Source organism: Aotus nancymaae, unplaced genomic scaffold, assembly GCF_030222135.1.
Source record: "Aotus nancymaae isolate 86718 unplaced genomic scaffold, 86718_ANA_hifiasm-v0.15.2.pri h1tg000014l, whole genome shotgun sequence".
Lineage (NCBI taxonomy): Eukaryota > Metazoa > Chordata > Mammalia > Primates > Aotidae > Aotus > Aotus nancymaae.
Genome location: NW_026988425.1, coordinates 112,058,287 through 112,082,488, shown reverse-complemented (window position 1 = coordinate 112,082,488; position 24,202 = coordinate 112,058,287). Strand labels below are relative to the sequence as shown.

The window sequence follows — 24,202 nt, the reverse complement described above, 5'->3', positions numbered from 1 at the left end:
CACAATATTTTGTAAATGTGATTAATATTTGCAATCAGTTGATTTTAAAGGAGATGACTCTCAATAATAATATTGGTGGCCCTCATCTAATCAATTGAAGAGAGTGAAAAACTGAGGTTTCCAGAAGAAATTCTGCTTTGAGACTGCAGCATAGAAACTCTGCCTGAGTTGCCAGCCTGATGTCCTGCCCTGTGGATTTCAGACTTACCAGCCCCTAAACTGCATGGGTCAATTCCTTAAAAGAGGCCGGATCTGGTGGCTCAAGCCTATAATCTCAGCACTTTGGGAGACTGAGGCAGGAGGATCACTTGAACCTAGGAGTTTGAAATCAGTCTAGTCAACATGATGAAACCCTGTCTCTCTAAAAACAAACAAAGAAAAACAAACAAACAAACAAAAACCTCCGTGTGTGTGTGTGTGTGTGTGTGTGTGTGTGTGTGTGTGTGTGTACATATCCTGTTGGTTCTGTTTCTCTGCAGAACCCTGATAGACACATTCACTGAAGAATCTTACAAAGATAAAGTAGACTAGCAGCTAACAGACATAACTCTAAGTGGCTTCAGGTAAAGATTTTAGAATGTAGATAAAAAAAGAGTCCTTATCAGTTTGGTAACATAAGCTCTAAATAAATATTAAAGGATAAAGAAATCACCTTTAGGGTATCTCAGGCTGTTTGTAGTCTGTGCAATGGCTAATAAGGGACCAGTACCAGCAGTTGCCCACATGGCCATCTGATAAGAGCACCTTTGTTGAGTGTCTACTCTAGGCCAAGTGTTGTCCTTATCTAGAGCAAATGACAAAGCCAGGCACTTTCAGAGCTGCTGTGCCACTTGTGTCTATGAAAAGCACTGGGTCTAGAACAGCTTCGGTAGCCAGGACCTTGTAGCTTACCTGGAGGAAGTGGCTGATGGATGCATCATGGAGTCCCAGGGCTTGCTCTACACCTGCTAATTCTCTCAATACTGGTACACACTCAAGACTTTTTTCACCTTTACTGATCTCAACATATTCCAAAGCTGCTTGATAGTGGGGCAAAGCTTCTTTTGATTTCTTCTGACCTTGATACATCCTAAAAAAAAAATCAAAAGAATTATTTTAATCATTAAAATAGAAAATAAGGAAATAAAGGTGAGCTGGTAGTTGGGATGTGACTCTCTGATTCCTAGTGTCCAGGTTCATTTCCTTGCTAACAAAGCTTTTCCTCTGAGAGGCATCAGAGCATGGTGGTTAAGAAGATGGGGTCTGGAATCACCTGGAAGGTTGGAGTCCTGGCTTCACCACTGACTACATGTATGACCTTCAAGTCACTCGTTTCTTCATTTGTGAATTAAGAATAACAGTGCCCACACTTCATTGGGTTATTATGAATATTAATTGATATTCATAAAATACCTAGAATAATCTCTGATACATAGTAAGTACAATACATAGGTAGGTATTGGTTTAAAAACTGTAAAATACTTCACAAAACAACAATAGCAACCATCAAGGAAAGGATGCTGAGACGCTGATAACTGATCTGTTGAGAAATCTTAGAAATTTCCCAGTACTGGGGAGGATGTAACACCCTCTCATTAACCATTGAGAAGAATATAGTTTGGGTATAAACTTTTCTATATCAAAATCATAAACATGTATGTACACACACACACACATACAATTTTGCTAATTTCAATTCTAGGAATTTATCTTGAAGGGATACTCTGGCAGGGCAAGAAGATATATATACAAGAACATTTACCTTAGCTTTCTCTCTAATGGTGGAAAAGTCCAAAGCACTTAAAATGCACCAATAGGAGACCGTGCAAGCAGGTTACAGGAAGTACACCTACACTGTGGAATGCCATGTAGCCATGAAAATTAGTGCTGATCCGTATGTATTGATACAGAAGTTTGCCCATTCTATATACTTCAGTGAAAAGGCAGGCTATAAAATATTCTGTATATCACCTCATGCATGTGAAAATTTTATGTCTAATCTGCATGTACATACATGCATAGAAAGATGGCAAAAGCATGGTCATGAAAATGTTAGCAATACTTATCTCTAAGCTGTTACACTGTCATTTTACTCTTCTTGTTTGTGCTTTTCTAAATTTCCCAATTTTCTTCTATGAAAATGTGTTACTTTCATATCATAAAAATGCTAATTTAGAAATTATAAGTAAAGGTAGCAGTGGGAAAATACTTATATAGCTTCTTAGAATAGGAATCTCTCATATAAAAAATGTATCCCTACATATTTTTCAGCAAACACAACACACATTTAAAAATAATCTTCTGGGCCGGGTGTGGTGGCTCATGCTTGTAATCCAAGCACTTTGGAGGCCAAGGCGGGCAGACCACCTGAGGTCAGGACTTCAAGACCAGTCTGACCAACATAGTGAAACCCCATCTTTAAAAATAAATAAATAAAAAAGAAAATAAAAAATAAAAATAATCTTCTCCAGAATGTTTGTTAAGAATATTAGGAAACTTTTCTTTCATGGAAAAATCTTACGTGCAAAATTTATAATCCCTCTTATGTTGTCCTCCACCCCAGAACCTTTAATACCAAAAGGCCTTGTAAGTCCCAAACTGCCGAAGGGAAAACTAAAAGACTACAAAAAATAGGTATTATTTTCAACTCAACCACTGGATATTTTTCACACCTATTTTTGTTCTCCAAAGGAATTAACTGATAGAAGTAAAGATACTTTTCAGTTCTGTGGTTCAGATGGCCACAGTGGAATCAAATGCTGATTGAAGAGTTTATGAATCTTGATACCTTCTATAATTGTGAAGATGTTTAAAAATACAGGAAAAGTTCAGGGACCAAGGAGGGCTACAGCTTGTAGAAACTCTAATCTGGGAAGGAAAAAGATTAATAGGTGACCCAGTAATACTGGGCATCCTTTCTGATGCTGAAGGAGCTTAGAATATAGTGGGTAGTCATTAGTTTTGTAAATATCATATTTTATATTTGCAAAGAAAACCCATTAGAACCTTTGGTGATAGAGTCTCTGAAACATATGGTTGGTAAGAAATCACTTAGCCAAAGACTTAGATTCCCTGATAGACAAAACTTAAATAAACAAAAATGGGAGTTAGCAAACTATAGTGTGGGAGCCAAATCTGCTGTTTTTCATTTTTTTAAATAAAGTTTTACTGGAAAATGCCATGCCCATTCGTTTACATATCATCCATGGCTGCTTTTGAAATATGACAGAGTTCATTGGTTACTACAGAGACCATATGGCCTACAACATCTAAAATAGTTATTATCTGGGCTTTTAGGGAAAAAGTTTGCTGACCTCTGGTCTAGAATCTAGATAAAGTTACCTACTTTCTCTAAAACCTAAAATGATTTCAGTTTTTTTCCATCTAATTCAGTCTGGAGAACTCAGACACCACCATGGATATTTGAGAGAAGGAAAAAAATCTTCAACTTTTTCCTGTCTCACGTTCATAAACGATGCAGTATGCCATGGAAGAAAGAATGGGTCCTTTGTTTCTCAGACTGCCCGTAAAAGTCACAGAAGAGAAATGAAGGAAGTACAAACACCAAGATAATTTCATCTGGGCAACTGCTTTAAAAGAAAGCCGTAAAGTTTAGTAATCAAGCTCATAAATGAGCAAAAAAGAAAACAATAACAAGGCATGTATTCATTGATATATTAAAAATTCCTTCTCTCCTGAGGTAAGTCACTAAAGTGTTTGGGGGTTTGTTAATAGGGCAGGACCACGGAAAACTTGTAGCCACCTACTATCTCAGCCCAAAGCACAGCATACCATTCCAAGTTAACACCAGGTCACCTCTTCAGGTCTCAAAAAGTCATCCTTCAAATACCTAACGCTCAGAGAAAATGTTATGGAAAAGAAAACAAAAGGAGAGGCAGGAAAATCAGTTGCAAGTAAGTGGGAGTAGAAAACCCAAACTGTAGTCTGAGCAGTCTTGCCGACAAAACCTGGACGAGTACAAAATGTCTCTGAACCTTGGTTTCATCATCAGAACACACTGGTTGTTGTTGAGAATTAAATAAGATATCCGTGAAAGTGCTTTGCAGACAGAAGCACACCACACAGATTAGTATTAAATGTCTACGCATAATCATATCTTTTACTCCTTCTCCTCCTAACCTGCATGCCATATGCAACAGCCTCAGTTTGTTCCCATGTTGAAACGGGCTCAATTGTGATCTCAGCTCCACCCCAACAGCAGCCATATAAGAGTTTGAAAAGTCTAAATAATAGGCAAAATCAGAGAAACTGATTGAAACTATTGTGCAAGTGAGGTGGGGATTTTCTTATCCAATTGAGTTTTTTAAAAAATTTAGAATAATTTATTACAAGGATACATACTCATCACTAAAAGTAAGAACAGAAAATAAAAACAAAATGTATATAAAATGAGATATCTCATACTATGTACACAAAAGTTCCAAGTGGATTGGAGGACAAATTTTTTTTTTTTTTAGACCGAGTCTTGCTCTGTCACCCATGCTGGAGTGCAGTGGTGTGATCTCGGCTCACTGCCTCCTCCGCCTCCCAGGTTCAAGTGATTCTCCTGCCTCAGCCTCCTGAGTAGCTGGGATTACAGGTGTGGTCAACCATGACTGGCTAACTTTTGTATTTTTAGTAAAGATGGGGTTTCACAATGTTGACCAGGCTAGTCAAGATCTCCTGACCTTGTGATTCACCTGCCTCGGCCTCCCAAAGTGCTGGGGTTACAGGCATTAGCCACCGTGCCTGGCCTAGAGGATAATTGTTTTAAATTTATTTTTAATTATTATGGATACATAATAATTGTACATATGTATGGGGTACATGTAAAATTTTCATATAAGTATACAAAGTTAATGATCGATCAGTATTATTAGCGTACCCATCACCTCAAGAATTTATCATTTCTTTGTGTTAGGAACATGCCAGTTCCATTCTTTTAGTTTTTTAAAAATAGAAAATAAAATAGTGTTAGCTATAGTCAACCTATTGTGCTAACAAACATTAGGTCTTATTCCCACTATTCACCTATATTTTTATACTCAATAACCTTCCCCTCTTCATCTCTCGCTCCCTACTACTCTTAAAAGCCTGTAGTAACCATCATTCTGCTTTCTATCTCCATTAGTTCAAATTTTCTTTTCTTTTTAAAAATATTTTTAGCTCCCACATTTGAGTGAAAATGTGATATTTTCTGTGTCTGGCTTATTTCACTTAAAATAATGTCCTCCAGTTCCATCCATTTCACTGCAAATGACAGGATTTCATCCTTTTTTATGACTGAGTAATATTTCATTATGTATATCTACCAAATTTTCTTTATCCATTCATGCACTGAGTGACACTTAGGTTGAATCCTAGGTTGGCTGTTGTGAATAGTGCTGCAATAAACATGGGAGTGCAGATACCTCGGATATACTGATTTCCTTTCTTTGGGGTATATATGGGGCAGTGGGATTGCTGGATCATATGGTAGTTCTATTATTAGTTTTCTGAGAAACTTCCACACTGTTCTCCATAGTGGCTGTACTAACTTGCATTCCCACCAACAATCTATGAGTGTACATCCTCACCAGCAACTACTATTGCCTTTTTAATAGAAGGCATTTTAACTGGGGTGTGATAGTGCTCTGATGATTAGTGATGTTGAGTATTTTTCATATACTTGTTGGTCATTTGTATGTCTTCTTTTGCAAAATGTCTATTCAGATCTTTTGTCTATTTTAAAATCAGGTTGTCTTTATCTTTTGAGTTGGTTTGAGCTCCTTATTTATTCTGGTTATTAATCCCTTGACAGATGGGTAGTTTCCAAATATTTTCACACATTCTGTGAAATCCATATATTTTGTCATACATGGATTGTTTCTTCACTCTGTTGTTTCCTTTGCTGTGCAGTCTTTTAGCTTGACATGATCTCATTTGTCCAGTTTTGCTTTGGTTGCCTATGTTTTTGAGGTCTTCCTTAAGATATCTTTGCCCAGACCAATTTCCTGGAGTGTTTTCTCAATATTGTCTTCCAGTAGTTTCAGAGTTTCAGTCTTAGATTTAAGGTTTTGTTGTTGTTGTTTTGTTCTTTGAAACAGGTCTTGTTCTGTGGCCCAGGCTGGAGTACAGTGGTGTGATCATGGCTCAGTGCAGCCTCAACCTCCTGGGGTCAAGTAATTCTCCCACCTTAGCCCCCAGAATAGCTGGGACTATAGGTGCACACCACTATGCACCTGGCTAATTTTGTTTGTAAAGATGGAGTTTCACCATGTTGCCCATGCTGGTCTTGAACTCCTGGGCTCAAGTGATCTTCCTGCCTTGGCCTCCCAAAGTGCTGGGACTACAGGCATGTGCCCCTGTGCCTGGCCAGGTTTAAGTCTTTAATGAATTTTAATTCGATTTTTGCATATAGCGAGAGCTAGGGGTCTAGTTTCATTCTTATGCATATGAATATCCAGTTTTCCCAGCACCATTTGTTGAAGACATTATATTTCTCCCAATGTATGTTCTTGGCACCTTTGTCAAAAATGAGTTGACTGTAAATGCATGGATTTCTGTTTTTTTTTTCTGCTCTATTGGTCTATGTGTCTATTTTTATGCCAGTATCATGCTGTTTTGATTAGTATAGCTCTGTAGTATAGTGTGAAGTCAGGTAATCTGATGCCTCCAGCTTTGTTCTTTTTGCTCAGGATTTCTTTGACTATTTTGGGACTTTTGTGGTTCCATATAAATTTTAGGTTTTTTTCTATTTCTATGAAGAATGTAACTGGTATTTTGATAATGAGTGGTGATATTTTGAGAATGTATTAAATCTGTAGATCGCTTTGGGTTGTATGCACTATTCAACAATATTGATCCTTCCAATCCATGAACATGAAATCTTTTTGTGTGTCCTCCTCATTTTGTATCATCAATGTTTTACAGTTTTCATTGTAGAGATCTTTCATTTCTTTGGTTAAGTTTATTCTTAAGTATTTAATCTTATTTGTTGCTAGGTTTTTTTGTAGCTATTGTAAATGGGATTATTTTCTTGGTTTCTTTTTCAGATTGTTAGCTGTTGGCATACAGAAATGCTATTGACTTTTGTATGCTGATTTTGTATCCTGCAACTTTACTAAATTTGATTAGTTCTCATAGCTTTTTGGCAGAATCTATAGGTTTTTCTAAATATAAGATCATATCATCTACAAACAAGGATAATTTGAATTCTTCCTTTTTAATTTGGATGTCCTTTATTTACTTTTCTTGCCTAATTGCTTGGGCTTTCTGTACTATGTCGAATAAAAATGGTAAAAGTGGGCAGTTTGTCATATACGGCTTTTATTATGTTGTGGTGTATTCATTTAAATCCAGTTTGTTAAGTTTTTATCATGAAGGGATGCTGAATTGTATCAAATGCCTTTTCAGCATCTATTGAAATGATCATATGGTTTTGTCCTTCATCCTGTTGATGTGAAGTATCATATTTACGGATTTGTGTATGTTGAACCACCCCTGCATCCCTGGGATGAATTCCACTTGGTCAAGATGAATGAGCTTTTTAATGTGTAGTTGAATTTGGTTTGACGATTTTGCATCCATATTCATCAGAGATATTGACTCATAGTTTTCTTTTTTGATGTGTCTTTGTCTGGTTTTGGTATTGAGATAATGCTGGCCTCATAGAATGAGTTTGGAAGTACTGCTTCATCCTCAATTTTCTGGAACAGTTTATGTAGGGTTGATATTAGTTCTCAAAATGTGTGCTAGAATTTAGTACTGAAGCCATCAGATTTTGGGCTTTTCTTTGATGGAAGACATTCTACCATTGCTTCTATCTTGTTACTCATTGGTTTATTCAGGTTTCTGATTTCTTCATGGTTCAATCATAACAGGTTATATATGTCTAGGAACGTATCCATTTCTTCTAGGTTTTCCAATTTATTGCATATAGTTGCTCATAACAGTATCTAATGATCCTCTGAATTTCTGTGGTAGCAGTTGTATTGTCTCCTTTCTTGTCTCCAGTTTTATTTATTTGGGTCTTCTCTCTGTTTTTCTTAGTCTGGTAAAGGTTTGTTGATTTCATTTATCTTCAAGAACAAACATTCTCTTATATTGATCTTTTGTATCTTTTTTACTCTCAATTTTATTTGTGCTTGGATTTTTATTATTTCTTTTTATATGTTTTGGTATGTTATGTTTCCATTTTCATTTGTTTCAAAAAAATTTTTAATTTCCTTCTTAATTTCTTCATTGACCCAATGGCTGTTTAGGAGTCCTAAGTTTAAAAACCAAAACTTTGATATGTTTGAGAGAAAACATATGGAAAAGTAACCCTGTGACTTTGGGTAGGGAAGGATTTCTTATATATATATACAAATAAGAGCAGAAAAGATAGGTAAAATTGGTCATATTAAAAACAAAAACTCCTGTGAATCAAAATTCAAGGCAAACTACATATTTGAAGTATATACAATATATATAAACAGCAAATAACTTGTTTCCAGAAATATGAAGAATATCTACCAATTTATAAGAAAAATGCAAATAGCTCAATAGCAAATAAGGAAAATATGTGAACAGATAATTCACAGAACAGGAATTCCAAATGTCTAGCAAACATATAAAAAGATATTTAACCTCCCTATCAGAAAAATGCAGTTAAAGAAACCATAAGGGCTGGGTGTGGTGGCTCACACCTGTAATCCCAGCATTTGGGGAGGCCGAGGCAGGCAGATCACTTGAGGTCAGGAGTTTGGGACCAGCCTGGCCATGGTGAAATCCCATCTCTACTAAAAATATAAAAATTAGCTGGGCATGATAGCATGTGCTTACAATCCCAGCTACTTAGGAGGCTGAGGCATGAGAATTGCTTGAACCTGGGAGGTGCAGGCTGCAGTGAGCTGAGATCATGCCACTGCACTCCAGCCTGGGTGACAGAGTGAGACTCTGTCTCAAAATAAATAAATAAATAAACCATAAGATATAATTTTGCATCCACATAATTGAGAACCATAAAAAGTGTGAGGATGTTGAGTAACAAGAATTTACACACCCTGCTGGTGGGAGCATAAATTGTTAGAAAGTGTTTGGTAAAACAAGTAAAATTGAAGATGCAGGTACTTGTCAAGTAAACAATTCCACTCTTGGGACTATACCTCAGAGATAATCTTGCATATGTGCCCAAAGAGACTTGTATAAGAATTTTCATGTAAGTAGTATTTATAGTAGTAAAAAATTGAAAACAATTCACGTTCACCTTCATCAAAATAGACAATTAAATTAGGTGAAAGTCAGACAATTAAACACCATATGGAGGTCTAAAATGAAGAGACTAGAGCTGGATTATATCAACTAGTAGGCATATATCTCAAAAATACAGATGTAATGAGAAAAAAGCAAGTTATAGAAGGAAACATACATATAAAAATTTAAAATATGACAAATTTAATTATATACACACACCCATATGCTATACATATACACAGTAAAGGTACGAAAACATTCAGAGGAATGAAAAACACTAAATTTCAGCATAATGATTGCCTATAATGTATGGGAAGAAAATGAGATTGGGAAGAATGCATAACAAGCTTCCTTTTATCAGAAATGAATTTTGTGAGCTCAGCAATATGTATACTATTCTTTACACTACAGAATTTACACAATACTACACATATATGTGCTTAAAATATTTTATTAAAAAGATGAATACAACATACTATTGCACAAAGAATAAGCACATCCTACCCCTCACCTCTTGAGGTTGCTGTTGCAGGCTATTTCATGGTCCTGGCACTAACACAGCCAGAAATGGAGGCTATCAAGCTAATGCAGCCCATAATGAGCCTTCGGAAGCTCACTGAGTACACTATTCACATAAAAGAAAAGGCAAAATAGAAAATAAAATTGCTTTAGTTTTATAATATATTTAATAAAAAAGGAATTGAGAGTACTACATGAAGAAATAACTAAATTATAGTCTTACATCCATCTACAACTTACTTAAAGCATCAGTCAATTTCAGGTAATCTTGTCTTTTTCCATTTTCTCATATGTAATGTCTGGGAGAGCAACGTTTTCTCCTTTCCATTTCTATCTACCTGTCAGGGATGCTTTGAGGATTTATTATCTAGTGTACCCACAATGTGCTTGGTAGCTTAAGAGATACACTAGACAGATGAAAAGAGAGAGAATTTTGAATAACACAATGTGGCAGTATGTTAATTTGGCAGGTGCACAACTTAAACCATGGCATATTTTATTGAATGAAAATATATACACAGTAATTCTACAGAGCACACGAGGAGACACTATCTCATTTCATTTCAGCCAAGTTTCAGATCTCACAGGGATGGAGACTTGTTTTAACATGCATTAAACAAATGCAATCTCTGGTATTACTAAGGCAACAGAGTTTCCTTTTAAAAGCTCTAGAATTTGGCAAGAATTGTGAGCACCAGTATAAAGGAAAGGCTTTGTGGGAATATCACTGATCAGAATCTGATGAGAAACTAATTCCAAAACAGGACAAATGGGATTTTCCATAGCCAACATGAGAAAAGAGTTACATCTGGGTCTCTTTTTATCACCTGATACATACAGGTAAAGGCTTTGCTCTGCTGAATGCACTGTGGGGTTTCTAGTCTACATCAGTCTGAATGTAATCTGTGACATGGTTAGGAGCCTGGACACTAGCGTTGGATAGACAGGGCTCTGCTATGCCAGTTCCCAGCTTCATCACTTCCTGCCTGTGTGACCTGGGAAGTGACCTCACTTCTCTCAGCCTTAGATGCTACATTTGAACATGGGAATACTAACAGTATCCACTACATAGAGAGGACTAAGGATGAAAGGAGATCATGTCTATAAAGCACTTAGCAAAAGCCTGACACAGAAGGTGGTCAGTAATTGGTAGCTAGTGTGGTTTTTAAAAAAATCATTATTATTATTATATTTTTGAGAAGGAGTCTCACTCTGTCACCCAGGCTGGAGTTCAGTGGCTTGATCTTTGCTCACTGCAACCTCTGCCTCCTAGTCTCAAGCAGTCCTCCCACCTCAGCATCCAGAATAGCCAGGACTACTGGTGCGTGCCACCATGCCTGGCTAATTTTTTGTATTAGTAATTTTGTATTAGTTGTACTCATTTGAGACAGGGTTTCGCCATGTTGCCCAGACTGTCTTGCTGGGCTCAAATGTTCCACCTGCCTTGGCCTCCCAAAGTGCTGGGATTATAGGTTTAAGTCACTGTGCCTGGTCTAATACTTGATATATATTATTATACATTGTGTATTTATTTAGAGATATATTATTTTATATTTATGTTATATATAAATAGCATGTTATTTTAAAACATTACTATTCTATTATTTAAATCATTATTCTTATATGTTTAGGCAAAGGTACATTATAAGGGTATAGTGTCAGAGAAAGACAGAAATGCAGTGATCTAAAACCTTAAAGCTTTAAGAGAGTCAAGAAATAGAAAGCAGATAAAGTATATGAAAGTAATCTGTGCCATGTGGTTCTTCTTTGGCTTCCCTACATTAAAAAAAAAAAAATTTTTTTTTTTAAAATCAGACTTCTGTAAGTTAAGAGCATCTCTTCAATCACAGAAATAAAGGATTAGGAAGAGTGCCAGAGAAAAGAAGCAATTTCTTTCTTTGTCAAGTAAGCAAAAAGTATTCCAGGCACATAGTGTCCCATGGGAAGAGCTGACAGGAGAAACATCTCTGCTGGAGAAGAGCAGGACGTTCTCAGGGAGCACGCAAGGGAGAAGCAGGACTTTGAAGATATGAGCATTGGTTACAGCCTTAATGCCCAAAAGACAGAAGCAGAGAAAATGCAACTTAGATATGAAGGACCCTCAGGTGATGGTAAGAACTAAAAAAATTTTTAAAACGCTGAGTCCAGAAAGCAAAAGATAGATGTGGAAATTTCTGACTGGACCAATTTTGGGAGGACTATGGGATCTAAAAGCAAAGGCTATTACTGAAGTATCAAAAATTCCTGTGGGAAGCATTTCTGGAGCAGCTTATGGAATTAAGAAGAACCCCATCATCTTAACGAGGGGATGACAGGTAGATATTGTACTCTGTCTCCCTTGCCACATCACTTCTCCATTATCTTCTCCTCCGTCCCAGGAAGTACGAGTCAAGGGAGAAACTTTCCCCATCCCCTTTCCCTTTTGGAAAACTTGTGTTAGAATCACTTTCCAAATCTCCTGACTTCAGTGAATCAAGAGAGCACAAGACAAAGAAACAAAATCAAACTTAAGGAAATAAACATATGCAGATTGGGTGCAGCACCTTGGGAGGCCGAAGCAGGTAGACCATTTGAGGTCAGGAGTTTGAGATCCACCTGGTCAACATGGTAAAAACTCTGTCTCTACTGAAAATACAAAATTAGCTGGGCGTAGTGGCACACATCTGCAATCCCAGCTACTGAGGAGGCCGAGGCAGGAGAATCGCTTGAACCTGGGAGATGGAGGTTGCAGTGAGCTGAGATCATGCTACTGTACTCCAGCCTGGGTGACAGAGAGAGACTTTGTCTCAAAAAAAAAAAAATAAGTTTATATAATTGTCTGATTTTAGCTTAGATGATTCATGAGAGCAAAGACAAAAAAACGTAGCTTTCCCAAGGCACAGAGAAAAAGTGCAGAAAAATAAAATTGCATGCCAAGGGCAGTCTTGAAGTACAAAACTTTAATACATGATATAAGTATCTGATTTAAAAATCACCTCTGGGATGAAACCACAGAAAGGAAAATGTTCAATTAGATTGTAATGATAATTACAGCTGCCCTTTTCTTTCTTGCTTGCTTGCTTCTGAGGGTCTCCCATGCACCTAGATGCTGTAAAGTAATGTCTTTTTAATCTTCACAGCAACCCCTGGAGGTCTTATTATTCCCACTTTAACAGGAAAGGAGAGTGAGGCTCCAGGGAAGCACAAGATCTGCCCAAGTTCCTACAGCTGGGAAGTTTAAATGAAGACTGATTTGAACCTAACGCTTCTGACTCCAAAGACTTTTTTTTTTTTTTTTTTTTTTTTTTAATAGAGATGGGGGTCTCACTGTGTTGACCAGGCTAGTCTCGAACTCCTGGCCTCAAGCAATCCTCCCATCTCAGCCTCCCAGTGTTAGAATTACAGGCATGAGCCACCATGCTGGGCCCAAAGCTTACATTGTTAATGACACCATGGCACAATGCTTAGAAATACCTGGGAGGTGTCTTACTGATGCTCTGAGGAAAGAAAAGTGTTTACTCATTCCTGAGTTAGTTCAGCAGTCATGCCAGGCAAAGTGTTCACTGGACAAGCTATGGGAGCCTTCAAGGACATGTCAAGCAGTCAGAGAGCTGGGGGCAAATAACATGCTCTGGAGCAATAGTCTCAAAAGATCATCATCATGCTGCATAGAAAGATAATTTAAATAGGGGTGTGTGTTTGTGCACATGGATGTATGTGTGTGTGCATGCACAACGGTGTATGCCTGTATATATAAAGACAACCATTTCTCTCTGGGCATCTATCAGTAACCAGGATAGAAAATAATTCTTAACACTGGGGATAAATTTGCCCATTTCTGCAAGTGACTTTCTCTATGATTTAAAAAAATACATAACTGTGCACATAGGAATACATGATTTGGATTCACTCTCCAAAGTCAACAAACCATGACTGTATGAAGTAGCACTGGAACACAGGAGAGGAAGAAGGGAAGAAGTTTCAGGCCACAGTCAGGGATGGGAGGCATGGGGCATGAGTCACCCTGCAGCACTTATCTGTCAGCCCAAGGAGAAAGGCACTCGGCTGGTGCGATGGGCACCATAAAAGGACAGGCAGAAGGAGGAAAAGGACATACTAAAAGATATCCTTTTAAGAAGGACATAGGACTGAGTGCAGTGGCTCACGCCTGCAATCTTAACACTTTGGGAGGCCAAGGCAGAAGGACCGCTTGAGCCCAGGAGTTTGAGACTAGCCTAGGCCATATAGTAATAGGACCCTGTCTCTACAAAAAAATAAAATTAGCTGGGTGCAGTGGCACATGCCTATAGTCTCAGCTACTCAAGAGGCTGAGGGGGAGGATTGCTTGAGCCCAGGAGGTCAAGACTGCTGTGAGCTGTCACTGTGAAACTGCACTCCAGCCAGAGCAACAGAGTGAGACCCTGTCTCAAAGAAAACAAAAAAGAGGGATATAAATCCTATGAGCACTGCCTCAGAAATTATCTTTGTCTTCTACTTCTAAGACCAAGCAAAATAAAAGGCCTTCATCATTCAAGTATAACTACAGAAGTGCCTGAAACCAAAGCCTTGTTAATTTCTAAAGGAGGTCAATTTGAACAAAACACATTTCAATATGGAAACAAAGTAAAGTAATTGAATGAAAATTATAGTTTAAACATGTACATTGTGGTGATTATATCCGGGTGAAGAATTAAGATGAAAAGAAGTAGCAAAGTTTGAAACAACTTAGCTAAACACAAAAGTAACTTTGTAGAGTAGTCTGGAATATTAACTTAAATTCTTGTTGGCTATTCAGCTTAGATGTGTACAGGGCCCGCCATCTGCTGGCAAGGCTTGGTACTGCTAATTTGGAAAGCACTCGAAGGAGGTGCCAGAGGATCATTTACTCTTTTATAGCAACACTGCTCAATATTAAATACTAATACATTAGTCAGGTCTCAACAGATGCAACAAATATTATGTCTTGGATCTCTGAATTGTGTATTTCCTATTTTGTAAGACAGAATACCTAATTTTTGGCAGAAAGGGATTCTGGACTAGTAAAGCCCTCCCAGCCACTAACAACCTTCTTCTTCCTCCAGTTATACAAATGGAATTCTATAATGTGATTCCTTTGCATCTGGTTTCTTTCACTAAACATTGTTTGTGAGAGTCATTCATGCTGTTAAGCATAGAAGTAGTTGTAATCATTTTATTTATATTAACAGATTACATTTTTTTTCTGTTTTACTTTTGGTGAACATTTAGGCTGTTGCCAACTCCTGGCTCTTACAAATAATGTAGCTTTGAACATTCTTGGCTGTGTCTTTTGGTGAAATATGCATTTATTTCTGTTGGGCATATAATTTAGTAGTGATACTGCTGGGTCAAAGGGTAAGCAAATGTTCAAATTTAGGAGATAATGCCAAATAGTTTTCTAAAGTAGTTAACCAAATATATTTGAAACAATGGTATATGAAAGAGCATATCAGAATACTACATCCTTCCAAATATTTGGTATTGTTAGTCTTAAATTTTTTTTTACCCATTCTAGTGGGAATGTAATGGTATCTTATGATTTTATTTATTTATTTAGAGACAGAGTCTTGCCTGTCATCCAGGCTGGAGTGCATTGGTGTCATCATAGCTCACTGCAAACTCAAATTCCTTGGCTCAAGTGATCCTCCCACCTCAGTCTCCTGAGTAGCTAGGACTATAGATGAGCACCACCACACTTGGATTATTTTATATTTTTTTGAGATGGAGTCTTATTCCATCACCCAGGCTGGAGTGCAGTGGTGTGATCTCGGCTCACTGCAACCTCTGCCTTCTGAGTTCAAGTGATTCCCCTGCCTCATCCTCCCAAGTAGCTGGGACTACAGGTGCATACCACCATGCCCAGCTAATTTTTTGTATTTTAATAGAGATGGGGTTACACCATGTTGGCCAGGATGGTCTCAAACTCCTGACATCATGATCCGCCTGCCTCGGCCTCCCAAAGTGCTGGGATTACAGGTGTGAGCCACCGTGCCTAGCCAGCACTTGATAATTTTAAAAATATTTTTGTAGAGATGGGGGTCTCCCCATCTTGCCCAGGCTGGACTTGAACTCCTGGGCTCAAGCTCCCCTTCCACCTCAGCCTTTCAAAGTGCTGGGATTACAGGTATGAGCCACCACACCCAGCCATATCTTGTAATTCTAGTTTTCATTTTCTGATGACTGATAAGGTGGAACATCTTTTAATACATTTATTTGCTAAGTGGGTTTTCTTTTTTTGGGAGAAGTTTCCTGCCCGTTTTTCTATCCAATTACATGTGTTTGTTTTACTGATATACAGGGGTTCTTTATAGATTTCAAATACAAGCCCTTCATCAGTTATATGTATAACAAATATTGTCTGTAGTATAAAATATATGGTGATTTAAATACAGGACAACACAGCACCAAGCAGAGAGGATAAACAATGCTGACATGCTCAGAAGTCCTTGCATTGTTCAGGAAGTGGTTAAATGATTAATTTACAATTAGATTCCAGTAAGTCAGGGATATACGTGACAAACTCCATAGTAACTACCAGAATAATAGAAAATAAATAATAATAAGAAAATAATGAGGCCAGGCATGGTGGCTCATGCCTGTAATCCCAGCATTTTGGGAGGCCAAGGTGGGTGGACTGCTTGAGCCCAGAAGTTCAAGACCAGGCTGGGCAACATAGTGAAATCTCATCTCTACAAAAAATACAAAAAGTTTGCTGGGTGTGGTGGTGCATACCTGTAGTCTAAGCTGCTCAGGAGGCTGAGATGAGAGGATTGCTTGAGCCCAGGAAGGTTGAAGTTGTTGTGAGCCATGATCCCACCACTGCACTCCAGTCTGGGCAACAGAGTGAGGTCCTATATACAAAAAAGAAAAATAGAAAAAGAAAAGAAAAAACAAGAGAAAAGAATGTACAACTTGCAAATTGGTATGAAATGAAATGATAAAAATATTTGATTAATCTAAAAGAAAGCAAGTAAGGAAAAAGAAAAGGCTATAAAATTGGTAGGACAAAAGGAAACTTAAACCCAAATTAGTATTTTTTTAAAGATACTATAGGAAAATATACGCCAAAAGAGAGCCATGACATAGTATCAGACAGAATAAATGTAGAGGACAAAAAAGAACAAAGGTCAACTAACCAATAAAGTGATAGGTTAAGAAGATATGCTGCTGTTAAACTCTCCTTCTCCTACCACAACAAAATAGCTTCAGGAACTATATAACAATGCCATTCAATTAAAAATCAGGAACATCAAGATATCTTGAAAACTTGCATACCTGCAAACCAAAATACACATCATTTGAATAATCCTTGAACTAAAGAGTAATTTATAAACCAAGTTATGAAATACTAAGAAGTTATGACAGTGATAATGCCTCATGATAAAACACATGTAGAGTTAAAGTAGGTCTTGGAGGGAAATTTTAGAGACTATTTTTGATATTTAGCTGGAAAAGACTTTCTAAACAGATTCCCAAAGCATAAATCATAAGGTGAAAATGAATGGATTTGAGTGAAGCAAATTAATAATTTCTAAGCCACGAAGAACACCACAGACAAAATAAATAAGTGGGCAACAGATGTAACAAAATATTTATAATATCATTAATATTTATAATATACAAGAAAACCCTGATTATCAATAGGAAAGGTACAGGAAACTCTAAAAGAAAAATGAGAAGGAATACTAACAGGCTATTCATAGAAGGGAAATATGGAAAGTATTCAAACTCGCAAACAGGAGAAATGTAAATAGAACTTAAATAATTAGATAGCAAGTTACATGCACCAGGTTGGCAAAGATCAACAATGACAGTTACAAAGATCAACGATGTCAAATATTGCCGGGGGTGTGAGAAATAGGAACCCAGCCTGCAAGTCGGAATGTGAATGCAGATAGGTATAGTGGTCAGCTGGTGCTTGGTGAACTTAAAGTCTGTTTGTACTCAGTACCATCCCTGGGATATAAAACTCAGAAAAAGTGTCTCTTAGCCACCTAAGTGAAGCTGCGTAAGGATGGTCATGGCAGCACTCCTGTGGCAGCAGAGAGCTGGGGACAAGCTGAATGTCTGTTGTTAGGAAGATAGACAAACAAAATGCAACATATGTATTCTATGCAGCATTATTCAGGAACCACAACCAAAACATGTGGAGTGGAAAAAAGTAAGATGCAGAATCATATATATGCTACAAATTTATACAAATTTTAAACACATAAATACATAAAACAATACTATTTGTTATTCAGCGATACATACTCAAAAACATAACCCATCACCAAAGTATATATATATATATGATGTGTGTGTAGGAGAATGAGAGAAAAGATCAGAAATGAAGGAAAAAAATTAATTTAAAAAACCATACCAAAGGACTTGCATAGACAGATGAGGTCTACACTTGCAGTTCAAAAACACCAGAGCCAAAAAAACTAACGAGGAAGAATTGTGATCACAGAAGAAATGTCTTTAACGGCATGAGTCAAAGCTGGTTCTTCCCACTTTAGTTCACATGGAAGCATTAGGTGTGTTCTCTTGGGGCCCTTTCCTAGCACCTTTCTTTTTTTTTTTTTTTGAGACGGAGTTTCGCTCTTGTTGCCCAGGCTGGAGTGCAATGGCGCGATCTCGGCTCACCGCAACCTCCGCCTCCTGGGTTCAGGCGATTCTCCTGCCTCAGCCTCCTGAGTAGCTGGGATTACAGGCACGCGCCACCACGCCCAGCTAATTTTTTTGTATTAGTAGAGACGGGGTTTCACCATGTTGACCAGGATGGTCTCAATTTCTTGACCTCGTGATCCACCCGCCTCGGCCTCCCAAAGTGCTGGGATTACAGGCTTGAGCCACCGCGCCCGGCTCCTAGCACCTTTCTTAAAATGATTCCATGGGTTCTGAGTTATCCTGGGAATCAACCTACACATGCAGTGTAGTTAGGAAGGTAAACTGAATTCTTCTGGCTTTGGGTAAGGGCAGCCATGTAGGTCAACTGGGATTCTCTGCCTCTTCTAGCACAGACCTTTCTCCACCTTCTCCTCTGCATAGGTCCATCTTTCCAAAGAGCATGGGCAAACTCTGTCACCCCAGTACTCTGAGGAATTGGCTTAGGTTGACCTTTGGAGATGGATAAAAGCACTAACTACGCATGACCTTCTTTTCATATCTCTTCCAGCTAAGTTTATTTGGTGAATATGGAGTAAGGTAAGGAACAAAATCAATACTTTCATTATCATGGATTCAGATATATTTAAGATCTTTCTCCATTGAGGCTTTCATCATAAAATCAACCTGTTGAAGCATTTTAGACTGCAGAAGGGCAGGGAAGAAAAGGAAAGGAGGGAGGAAGAGAAGGGTGTAGGTGCTGGGGGTGAAGAGGGAGAGCATGTAAAGAGAAAGTCAAGAGAATAATGATCAGAACTCTGGAACCCAGGGTGGATATGAGGGCACTCCACAGCAAGTGAAAAGTGCTACTGATCAATGTCTTGGTTGGGGCTGCTCTGACATGATTGTGTTCCTCTTTTACTTTTAGACAATGGCCTCTGGAGAAGCCATGGACACGGTCTTATGGAGAAGCTCCTCCTACCTGAGACAGATTCTACTGGCAAAGAGCCTCCAGCCATCACCTAAACTTGAAACTTACTGTGCAAATGATAATCTGATCCGTGCTTCAACTTCTATCCATTCTTCCTTTATAATCCTTCCACATTGTAGCAGCTCCTTTGAAAGTCTCTTTGCTTTCGTCAAATTCTCTGAAGCTTCCTTAAAACTAAATTGTGCTCAGGAAACTTTCCACTTGGTTCTAGATTCCATAACCCATGTCCTGAACTTCCTTGGCTCCCATACTTCCAATCACACTTCCTAAGGCATCCATCAGCATTAGCTTTTTACTTGGCCTGTAAGTATTATATGAATAGTATTTCTATTTGTAAAGGTTAGAGGCAAAAGGATACTTTTGAAGGGAGAGTAAGGCTCTCCCCATGGTATGGAAAAGCTCAACAGAAACCTTGAACACATCTGTGCTGTCATTATAGGGAGGCACAATGGAGTTGGCGAGGATTTGTTTGGCTTTTTCTGCATGTTGTTTCGCTTGCAGTGACAGTCCTGTGGACAAAGAAAAAGAAGTCTCAGTTTCTCTTTAATCTCAACTGGACAGGAATACAGTTCCCCTGTGGTCTGGGAATCTAACAAGGTCTCCTTCACATATTCTCAAATGGCACATGGGCAGCATGAAACACTGTCATGACTGTACTAACCCAAGAACTGTTTTATACCAAGTACTGAAGATAAATTTTCCCTGAAATGGCTTTTTTTTTTTTTTTTAAGAAATAAACAGAATGAGCTGGAATGGAACAGCTTTGAAACATCACCAATATCAGAAGTAAAATATGTTACATATAATTATAAGAAACAAATTGAATACAAGAATGATAGCATTCTGGGCAGGAAATAAAATATTCATGAATTTTAATTCTGGCTGTGTTAACTGTAATCTTAATGAAATACTAAAAATTCTGAATCTTCAACTTACCCACCTATAATTATAACATCAGTTATTTTAACATCATACATATCTGATTATAAAAACTTATAAACACAATTCCAATGAGGTAACAGACTAATGTGTCACAATCTCGTATTCCTATGTAGTAACAGATTAATATGAGATAAAATAGAGCAAAAAACAATTACTACGAAGAACGAATTCCCCAGTGTGTTCGCATGCTCCTCCATGGGCTTGCTAATCTGTGGGAAGGGAGGCCTGAGATCGCCAGCAAGTTTTCAGGGCTTTGCACTTCCCTGTATTCCCATCCTCCTCCCCCACACTAACACCCCTTCCACTCACATCCACATAGCCCCGGTCTTATGTTCTGAATAACACAAAACTGTATTTCAGATCTCTAAAAAAAACCTGTCAAAATATGAAGTTAATTCTGTTCCTATGTCTATAAAACAGGAAGAAGATATTTTCTAATGGAGAAAATCAAGGGTATGCTTTTCATGTGGGAATTCTTACACAATGTTGTCTTATTATACATCTTTAAAAAGTACAGACATGTATTAGTGCCACCTGTGATTGTGATGTTACACAAAGCATGGTGAACTGTATTTTCAACTGTGTAGAGTCCCTGAAGGAACCTGAACTCAATTTACTGGAGGCAGCATAGGGTGAAGTTCAAGAACAATGGCTCCGAAGTCAGACTGCCCAGAATGGATCCCCTGCTCCACCACTTATTATGAAACGTTGGCCTCAGCTTTCTTGGCTGTAAACAGGGATATTAAAAATACCCACTTCTGAGGACTGTGGTGAGGACTGAATAATGTTATGCATGGAAAATAACATGATGCCTGGCATCCAATGAGACTTTAATAAATGGTAGATATTACTTTTACTTTAAAATTGAGAAAGAAGAATTGTCACGCAGACAGGCAGCAGGCTGTATAAGAAAAGCATCATCTGAAACCCCAGATAGCAGGACAAACTGGCATTGAAATCCTAGGTCTGAGTCTCAGATCAGCTACTCATTAACAGTGTGGTATGGGGCAAGCTGTTCTAACTCAGACTCATTGTTTTCACTGAATCTACAAAATGGGGTGGGAGGGCAGAGTTTAAATTAGATAATCTCCAAGGTCCCTAAGAGTCTTTAATCTAATAGGTGGGACCAAGTCTATAATTTGGCCAAATTCATTGGGTGGCAATAATGAATATGCTTGGCATAGAATATGCTTGGCATTGTGTTTTCCACTTCTATTATTTTCTTTATTCACTGGGCCAAGCCTGGAAAGTTAGCATACCATCACCAGCATCATCACTTTCCAACTGAAGAAGCTGAGCACAGAGATGCTCTTGTCCATCTTAGTCTGCACAGTCAGTAAGTAGAAGCCATCATCATATTCTGGGTGTCTATTGTTTTTGCCTTCCCTTCACCCATTCTCCCATTTCCCTTTTGGATGCCTGGCTCCTGCACATCCAATCCATGTGATTTGGTGAAGGCCTGCTTCTCCTTCAAGATCCAATGAAGCCAAAAGGAAGGTTTAGCCAATTAGACTATTCCTTGCCTTTGGTATACAATCCAGGTTGTTTCAATTAGAACCCATCCCAAATCCTGGATTTTGGTGGAGGGACATTCTTTTACTCCTTGGAATGCTTATAATGGAAGCATAAAGTTGCTGGCAGTCTTGCTGCCACCATGTGGGCAAAGCCTGGCTAAGAATGGAGCAAATACCAACAAAAACAGAGCCAAGCAGTGGAAGCGAGACAAACTGAATCCTGGTCACACTGTTTCAACTCTGGATATGGCTAAGTCTAAAGCAAGTTTTCCCCTTGAATTTTTAAGTTGTATGAGCCAAAAACTTTTGTTTATGGCAATTTGGGTTAGTCTTTTTAAACTTTTTGGTAATTTACAGTCAAGAGATTCTCCAATAAAAGTGTAAATGAATCCCATTCTGGGTCCCTATTCCATATCTTGGGTTTTTTCCTACAAAGCCTTCTGGCACAGCAGATTAATTTTCTTCTAAGAACTCTACTTTTGAAATCATTTTAAAAAACCAAAAAATACATAATATTTTTTCCCCTTTGAATGTTTACACGTTATATTCCTTATCAACTATTTCTGAAAGGAAATGGCTTCTCAGTATTTGGAAAGGAGAATATTTAAAAACCCGATCCTTCTAATTACGTGTGGATCAAATTTTGGGGAGAACAGCAGAAATCGACCAACTGATCCCCCTCAGTCTAAGGTGAGCTTACCTTTCAGCTGGAGGTAGCCTTGAGCCAGATTAACATGTGCCTCTGCTAGTTTCCAATGTGAGTCTCCATAGCAAATTCTTGTCAGTGCTACGCAACGCACAAGCTCGTGGACAGCCTGTTTGTACTGTCAGGAAGAGAAAACAGGCTTACCAGTTATACAACTTGAAACTAAGAGTCACAAAGCACAAAATAAACATGATTTTATCCTTTTGATAAATACTGAGTGCCTACTATGTGCAAAACATTGATCTAAGCACTTGAAATGTATCAGAGAACAAAACAGACAAAGATCTATTTGGGGTGGTAAACTGTACATCTGGTAAGATGAAATAGACAATAAATGTGAGTACAATTTGTAGTACATTTAAAGCTGAAAACAAGTAACAGAATTTTAAAAATAGAAAATGTAGAGCAGACATCTGGTCATTCTTTGGGTTTTCCCGTTGCCCACCAATGAACAGCTTCTACATAAGCAGGAACAACAGGGGCAAATGGTAGTGTTTTCAAATACTATACTTTTATTGTGTGTGTGTGAGACAGGGTCTCACTCTGTTACCCAGGCTGGAGTACAGTGGCACGATATCAGCTAACTGCAGCCTCGACCTCTGGGGTGGGCTTGAGCGATCCTCCCACCTCAGCTTCCTGTGCAGCTGGGATCACAAATGTGCACCACCACACCGGGCTAAATTTTTGTATTTTGGTAGAGATGTGGTTTCATCATGTTGCTCAGGCTGTCAAATACTATACTTAAGCTCTCAATTCAAAACTTTTCTTAGCTGTCTATATTAACATAGCAAATGAGATCAGCAGGACTCACAGACTTGATTAAAGTAGCGAGAAGCACATTTTCATTCAGGCTAGGACAAAGAGAACAGAAAACTGGATTCCTAGCTCCAGGTCATCTCAGACCAGCCATATCCTCAAAGCAAAGCTGGTAGTTTTAAAACACAGCTCCAAAATTCTTTGATACTCCTTCCATCCAGATATCAGGGGGGGTCTATGTCCCATTCCCTTGAATCTGGGCTTTATGACTATTTGGCCAATAGAACCTGGAGGAAATGATGTCGTGCCAGTTTTCAGGCCCAAGTCTTAAGGAACTGGTGCCTTTGCTTTTGTCTCTTCTTGGGTATTTACTCTTGAAACCTGTTATGGGCTAAATTGTGTCCCCTCCCCAATCTCCCTGAATTCATATATTGAAGTCCCAACCCCCAGTACCTTATAATGTAACTGTTTTTGGAGATGAGGTCTTTAAAGAGGTGATTTAAGTTCAAAGGAGGTGTTAGGGTAAACCCTAGTCCAATACAGCTGGTATTCTCATATATGAAAAGGAAAAGACACCAGGGATGGGCATGCACATGGAAAAATGACCATGTGAGAATACAGCAAGAGACAGTCAGCTACAAACTAAGGAGAGAGGCTTTAGAATGAAATCAAGCCCTGCTCACAACTTGATCTTGGACTTCTAGCCTCCAGGACTGTGAGGAAATAAAAAATGTTCTTTAAGCCTCAGCATCTGTGGGATTTTGTTATGACAGCACTACAAACTAATACAGAAACCCATGCTGTGAGGAAGCCAACATGGCCCCATGGAGAGAAGACCCACATAAAAAGGCACTGATAGTTTGAGTGAACCATTTTGGTGGCAGAATCTCCAGACCCTTCAAGACCAGCTGATGCTGTATGGAGCAAAGCTGAGCAAACCCCACTGAGCTCTGCAAAAACTGCAGGCTCATGAGAAAAATGAATGGCTGT

The 24,202-nt window shown here is 38.3% G+C and overlaps 1 protein-coding gene across 8 annotated transcripts in view; it reads right to left on the bottom strand.

The window, feature by feature from the left end:
• TTC23 (tetratricopeptide repeat domain 23) overlaps nucleotides 1-24,202 on the bottom strand; it is a 106,708-nt gene that overhangs the window by 60,795 nt on the left and 21,711 nt on the right. For 6 of the 8 annotated variants that reach the window (XM_012438627.3, XM_012438624.3, XM_012438628.3 and 3 more), the window contains 4 exons: nucleotides 22,451-22,574; nucleotides 19,653-19,803; nucleotides 19,343-19,468; nucleotides 892-1,069 (listed from right to left, as the gene is read on the bottom strand). In XM_012438627.3, coding sequence (XP_012294050.1) covers nucleotides 892-1,069; nucleotides 19,343-19,468; nucleotides 19,653-19,803; nucleotides 22,451-22,574 — 579 coding nt within the window. Of the gene's footprint in view, nucleotides 1-891; nucleotides 1,070-16,443; nucleotides 16,563-16,847; nucleotides 16,987-19,342; nucleotides 19,469-19,652; nucleotides 19,804-22,450; nucleotides 22,575-24,202 lie in introns of those variants that run through there. The other 2 variants (XM_064376252.1, XM_064376253.1) reach the window with 2 other exon arrangements.